At 36.4% G+C, this 7,476-nt stretch overlaps 1 protein-coding gene across 1 annotated transcript in view; it reads left to right on the forward strand.

Moving 5' to 3' along the window:
* Flvcr1 (FLVCR choline and heme transporter 1) overlaps positions 1–6,650 on the forward strand; it is a 34,617-nt gene extending 27,967 nt beyond the window's left edge. The window contains exons 9-10 of the mRNA XM_046438453.2: positions 3,773–3,840; positions 3,990–6,650. Coding sequence (XP_046294409.1) covers positions 3,773–3,840; positions 3,990–4,064 — 143 coding nt within the window. The 3' untranslated portion in view covers positions 4,065–6,650. The remainder of the gene's footprint in view (positions 1–3,772; positions 3,841–3,989) is intronic.
* Positions 6,651–7,476: the final 826 nt, after the last annotated feature.

The following is a 7,476-nucleotide window of genomic DNA, read 5'->3' on the forward strand; positions in this document are numbered from 1 at the left end:
CAAAAAAGATACTGTAAAAAAAGAACCAAACAGAAATCTTGTAGCCAAATAATTCAATGAATGAAATAATAAATATAGTTGATAGGCTAAATGAATCGGAAGAAGGAATTAAAACTAACTCGTTCAGAAAAACAAAATGAATGAAAAAGGGCAAGGAAAGCCCACGGGACTGATAGGTTACCGTTAAGTGAATAAATGTCCCCATTATGGGAGTGCCAGAGGTTGGAGAAATGGAGAGGGGCTGAGGAAGCATCGCTAAAAACTTACTAAGTCTTAGGAAAGAGGTGGACATCCAGATCCATGAAACTCAAAGGAAATTCAATTAGACAACCCAAAGATGTTCACGGATTGGAAGAATTCACATTGTTAAATTAAAATGTTTATACTATCCAAAAAATCTATGAATTTAATGCAGCCTATCAAACAGCCAACGGTATTCTTCCCAGAAATGTGGAAGGAAAAAAAATGCTTCTGAAATTCATATGGAACCCTAAATAGCCAAGGCAATACTGAACAAAAAGAGCAAAACTGGAGACATTCGATACCTGACTTCAAACCATTCTACAAAGCCATGGAAACTAAGCAGGATACTGGCATAAAAATAGACACGTAAACCATGGAACAGAATAGAGAACCTAGAAGTAATTCTGTGATCTATATAAATAACCGAATTTCAACAAAGGGAGTAGGAACATACAGTGGAGAAAAGAAAGTCTCTTCAATAAATGTTGAGAAAACACAATGTCCATATCCAGAAGAATGACAGTAGAATCCTCTCACCATATACAAAAATCAACGAAAGGTGGATTGAAGTCTTAAATTTAAGACCCCAAAATATGAAACTATAAGAAGGAAACACTTTATGACATTAGTCTGGGCACAGATTCTTTGGATATGACCCCAAAAACATAGGCAGCAAAAAGAATTGACAGGTGGGATCACATCAACTAAAAGGCTTCCTGTCCAGCAGTGCTTACAGAATGGGGGAAGATATTTACACACTGTTGATCTGACAAGGGATTAATGGGCAGAAGGAACTAAATTCAACAGCACAATAACAATCCAGTTTTTAAATGGGTAAATGATTAGAATAGACATGTCTCAAAAGAAGATACACAAATGGCCAAGTGTATGGAAAAAATGCCCAGCACTGGTCAGCAGGGAAATGTGAGTTTGTACCATAATGACAGGCCATCTCACCCCAGTTGAGTGGCTTTTATCATAATGGCAAAAAATAATAATAAAAAATGTGGACAGGGATGTGGAGAAAAGAGACCTCTCATGCATTGTTGGTGAGAATTAAATTATGGAAAACAGTATGGTATTCCTCAAAATAATAGAAACAGAACTACTATGTTGTTAAGCAGTTCTGCTGCGGAGTATATATCCAAAGGAAAGGAAACCAGTGCATCAAAAACAAACAAACAAACAAACAAAAAACCCTGTAGGTTTATTACAACACCATTCAATATCCATGATATGGAATCAACCTAGGTCTCCATCCGTAGATGAGTAGATAAAGAAAATATGGCAGATATACCACGTGGGATATTATTCAGTAATAAAAAGAATGAAATCCTTTTGTGGCAATATGGATGGAACTGGAGGACATTTTTAAGTGAAGTAAGTCAGGCACAGAGAGACAGATAGCTCATGTTCTCTCACATGTGGAAGTTAAAAAAGTTGATCTCATTAGTAGTAGATTGGAAGGCTGAGGCAGGAGGATCACGAGTTCAAAGCCAGCCTCAGCAAAAGCAAGGTACTAATCAACTCAGTGAGACCCTGTCTCTAGATAAAATACAAAAAAGGGCTGGGATGTGGCCCAGTGCCCCTGGATTCAATCCCCAGTTCTCTCCCCCCAAATAGAATAATGGATGCTGTGAGGGCTGAAGTAGGTGGAGGAGGTTAACAGGTGCAGGGGTGCTCCATAGTGCAGTAGGGCAACTGTGGTTTACAACATTTAAACGTGTATTTCAACCAATGGAGGTAATTTTATATATGTGTGTGTGTGTGTGTATATATATATATATATATATATATATTTTTTTTTTAACTTTAATTTGTTATATATGATAGCAGAATGAATTATAATTCAATTATAATTTGTTATATATGATAGCAGAATGAATTATATCCTCCCACTCCCTCTTGTGCTTGATTCCCCATATAGAGCACAGTTTTTCATATCTCTGGTTGTACACAAAGTAAAGTTGTGTCTTCATACATGTACTTAAAGTGGAGATGATTTTGCATGAATTTTGAACTTTTTACAGGCATGTACCAACCAAATCCACTTTTAATACAAAGACACAGATGAAAAGTAAATTGATACAGGAAAGATATCAATGGAAGCATTGGGCTAACTTTTAGAGCACTGAAAGTAAAATAATCTTACCTTCATCTTTTATTTCTACTTTGCTTTATGACTAGTGAAATTACTGAACTGACACATACTTTTATCTTTTTTCTTATTTTACATTCTTTTTGTTTAGTTCATGGCTTTTACTACCACTGTAACACTAGTAACTTACAAATCTGCATCTTCAGTCCCTGACCTCTGTTGTATTTTAGGTCAACACATCCAATCACATCATCTGACCTGGACGTACCATGGACGTCTTCTACTCAACTTGCCCAGAACGGAATTTACCTTCTTCCTATCACACCGATTCTTTTATTTTTCAATTTCAATAACTACTGCTGTCATCTATTTTATAACAGAAGCAAGAAAACTCTGAAGTCACTCAATCCCCCAACTTACCACCATTTTTTATATCTTAAAAAATAACTTACTTGTTCTTTTCTTTCTTTCTCTTTTCAATATCTTTATTTTGTTTAGTTTTTTTTATGTGGTGCTGGGGATCGAATCTAGTGCCTCATGCATGCTAGGCAAACGCTCTACCACTGAGCCACAACTCCAGCCCCTTACTTGTTCTTTTCTAAAATGTCTCTTTAACTTATCACTAATATTATCATTCTTTCCATTCAGGCAATTACTGTCTCTCAGCCGGCTAACCTCTTGGCTGGCTTCCTGCCTCTTGTCTTGTTGCTGATTATAACAGCCTCTATATTGCTGTCCAGTTGTGCTCCCTAATGCACAGGTCTGGTGGTGCCACTGCCCTACTCAGATGCAATGTTGGCTCTTCACACGGTGTACCTGACACCTATCATATCCTCCCACTCCCTCTTGTGCTTGATTCCCCAGTGATCCCAAACTACCTGTGGTGTCCAGAATAGGCTGTGCTCTTCCTGCCCTGCTCCCTTTATTTATGTTGCTTTTATGCCTTCCTCTCCCCCTTGTCTGCTTGACAAGTTCCTGCTGATTTTCAAAGATGTAATTCAAGGGTGTCTCCTCTGGCAGGCCTTCTGGTTTCCTCGGACTGACGTGGGAACATTTTCTCCTGTGCTTTCCCTCCCCCTTGTTTGTTTCTGCGACATCACAGTAGTCATGCAATGTTATGGTTATGTACATGTCTATATTTCCTTAGTTCAGAGAATCCTTTAGGAAAATGAAAGTTCTTTTTATCTTTTGTTCCTCAAATCCCCTATTTTGTTCACTAATGAATGACTTATTAAATAAGTTAAAGTCTTAGCTGTTTTGTCAGGATACAAGGATTTTATTGACTATTAAGGCATTAATATTGTGCTAAATATTTTGATAATTAATTAAGGTGTTAAATTTTTTGATGATGCCCAAAAAGACTGTGTTGCTTGAAGAAAAATATATCCACAAAAAATTTATTGTAACTCCATTGATGCTTCTCTGTTTCAGCATTAATCAAGTCTGATCTGAGAAGACACAACATAAATATAGGAATTACGAATGTTGAAATTAAAGCTGTAAGTAATATTCATTATGATTATATTATAGAGAAAAGTGTTCAGAGAATAAGTGTGAAACTATTTTTATTTAGACAGTCAACTGTTGATCTGCTGAAATAGCATATGCCAGGTGCTATACATTTTTTATATTCTGATTCTGTTTACAGGTGCCAGTTGATAGTCCCGTAGATCAAAAACCAAAAACGGTTATATTATCCAACCAGCCAGAATCATCAATTTGAAGTTGAAAGAAAAAGTTACTGTCCCTCAGAAATTGGGATACAGCCTGATGATCTTTGGAAAGATATATGGACAGTAAAGCTGGGTTTATTAGCGGTGGAAATGGATATTTACTTGAAAATTACTGTATGAACTGTGAACAAATGGTTGTTGTTTTGCTGGTTAATTTAAGTAATATCTTGCTTAAAATATTTTTGCTCTGCATCATGTTTAACACTACCATTTACCTAAATAGTGTTCATTTTCAGTCATACATCATGTCTGAAAGTAAACTTCTTGATATTTATTCTTTCAAAAGTGTTTTTCTTGTAAACAATGGAAGCTTAAAAGACTTTCTAAAATGATAATATGGGAGTCTTGTCCTCGTAATGCATATAAATGTACATATAGTTTATATAAAAAATATTCAGTGGGACCAAATACACAATCTATTCCTAACTAGCTACCTTTCTACTGTGCTGACCAGCTATCCGGGCCACCACAGTGAATGCAATATACCAACATGATGCTCCTAACCCACTGAAGGACAGTATTGGGATCTGGCATCCAGAAGACTGCTAAGATCCCTTCCCATTTCTTATATTGTTACAAAGTGTTGTAACAGTAACTGTCAATGACCATAAAAACTGTTCCGTGTGCAGATGCTACCATAACCTTGGTCTAAGAATCATGCTCTAATTAAGCTAAGGAGTTCAGACACAGGCACTTGAGTTCTTTTCTGTGCTGCCTTCTTATCATGAATAAATGCTGACACTATATTTTTTAGTATCCCTTGAAACAGAGTAGTTTTATACCCAGTGTCCTTTTTTACTCTCTTCTTATTTTCAATATATAACTTTCTAGCAAGAAAATTTTATCATATGTGTTACTGGTTATCTCATGATTTCTTGTATCACATCCTATATTTTTGCCTTGAAGATTCCTAAGATAAGGAAATCTATAATAACTTCAGATAGCCCGGGTGTCCCCATGTAGTGGAGACCTCTTAGATGCTAACAGCTCTAATTTTTCAGTGTCATTTTTATGACCATTCTCCTTTGAGGAATACTGTGCCCAGGCACACATTCCATTGATGTGCTGAGGGAGCGGATTCTTTTCTTCATCACAGAGTGTGTGTAGTCATCACTCTGTTGAAACAGTCTGCTCTTTTACAAGCTCAGGGTAAGGAGAATAGGACCAAATGTGTTTCCACAGTGCCTACCACTGTGTTTTGTTTACAGTGAGTTTAAATGTTGTTGATGTCCTGACTCAAGCTTATAGGGACTGTCTTTACAGTAATGCCGTTTATCAACCATAATTTTTACATTATGCCCATATACACAAAAAAGCTGATCATGTGATGAATATGCTTGAAGTGAATAACAGTTTTGATTTAAGTGAAATATATGCATTGGTTTATGATCTCTGTAATCAAATGACTATGAATTGTGTGGAATCTGACCCGAGAGAATGTGTTATCAAAACAACATAGCTAAGAATCAAAAACTCTGGTTCTGTGTCCCAGATCTGCTTCTGTTTGTCATTGTCACTCTGGACAAGTTGTTTAACCTCTCTGGGTGGCATTTTCCTGATCCATGAAATGAATGTATTCACTTTGATTTTTTCTTTTCTTTTTTTAAAGAGAGAGAGAGAGAGAGAGAGAGAGAATTTTTTAATATTTATTTTTCAGTTTTCAGTGGACACAAAAATCTTTATTTTTTTTTTATTTTTATGTGGTGCTGGGGATCGAACCCAGTGCCCCGCGCATGCCAGGTGAGTGCGTTACCGATTGAGCCACATCCCTAGCCCTCACTTTGATTTCAAAGATCTTTTTAAAATATTAAATATCATTCATCATGGAGTAAAACAAGTCTAACCAGAGAAAAATGTCTTTGATGATTGTTGGTGGAAACAAGGGACTTTCAAATCTGTTTTTAGCCTCTGCAGTAGGTCAGGCAGAAGGTCAGGCAGAATAGGCCTGATCAGTAAGTAGCTTCTTTTGATATTTACATCATAGGTTAAAATTGCCAAAAATATTTTAGGATACCCACTCCCAAATAATTGTTTCTATTTTGAAATTGTCTGTATTTAAAATAAATTTACTGAGTTCCTAAGGTTTTGAACAAATTATTGATAAAAGTTGGAATACTTTCTTTCTGAAAAGTGTACACATATGTGTTGTATATTTTTTCCTTGTTTAGAAAAGGGGCAAAAAAAGATGTGACAGAATCCACAATGAATTGAGAGCTTTTCTGTGTTTTGAGTGAAAATTTCTAAGATGTGTCAAACGAGAATGTTATAATTTTGCAAAATGAAATAGGTGATCATCTTCTGTATAAATTTCAATCAAATGATTTTAGGAAAAAAGTGATGGTTTCAAAAGCTGTGGTGTTTATAGATATTGCAAATATAGCTTTTGCCTTTTCAGAATGTTGGAGAAATGTTTTTGAAAATATATTTGTGTGTAAAATATGTTTGTGTGCAATAGCTAGAAGAATGCCTGTGTTTTATGTCATTATTCATGTTCTAATTTTTGCTCTTTGTACAGTTTATCTTTTTGCTTATTCTTCATTATTTCAGACTCAATAAATTTATTTTTTTAATGTTAATGTTGTTTGCCTTTTTAGAAAAAAAGTTCTGGTGCTAAGTTATTCACAAGGAGTGGAAAGGGATTATAAGATTTCAGGATAGCCTGAGGAGGGAAAGAGGTAGTTTATGGAACACGAGGAAACAAAATCCACCAAGGTCAGGACTAAAACAAACCAACAGATTTTATTCATTTACAAATAACTTCAGAAAGTGAGGTCAGCAAGATGGCAGAAGAGGATCTTCCTGTTGTCATCCTCCTGCAAAAGCATTGATTTCAATAACTACCCACGGACAGGAGTAAATTTGTGGGTGTCCAAAAGTTCAGTGTAGAGATTTAAACACAGAGTTTGAGCGAAAGATCTGAGAATAGATGCATTGAAGAAAGTAAGAAGAGCAATTTCACATTAGCCACATGACCACATCCTCTAAGTGGCACAACTCAGTGCCCAGAGAAACTGTCACTCTGGGATTTCTCTCAGGAAAATGAAAGCATGAACACCTGTTTCCCCCAGCTGTATGGGATGCTTTCCAAGAGGGCTACTTATTTCTTGTCCCAACCAGAAGACTAAGGTGATTAATATGGCCCAGTGTTGGGAAAAGCCAGACTCAAAGAAGAAAGGCCATGGAACACATTAACCGCTCTGCACATTAATCACTATACACACAAACCACTTGGGAGGCTTTGCTATGGACCACCCTCTTGCCATGTAGACTATGGTCACCCCAAATACTGTGTACATCTCACCCTCTCTTCTCTCAAGGCCGGCTCCCTGAACATACCCCTATAAATAGTGACTGCAGGTATCTTCTGCAGGTCCTGGCTCGGCTCTGCAGCATTGGAAGAAG

Source organism: Marmota monax, unplaced genomic scaffold, assembly GCF_021218885.2.
Source record: "Marmota monax isolate L192 unplaced genomic scaffold, Marmota_monax_Labrador192_F-V1.1 WCK01_AAM20220418_F8-fsc00118, whole genome shotgun sequence".
Taxonomy (NCBI): Eukaryota; Metazoa; Chordata; class Mammalia; order Rodentia; family Sciuridae; genus Marmota; species Marmota monax.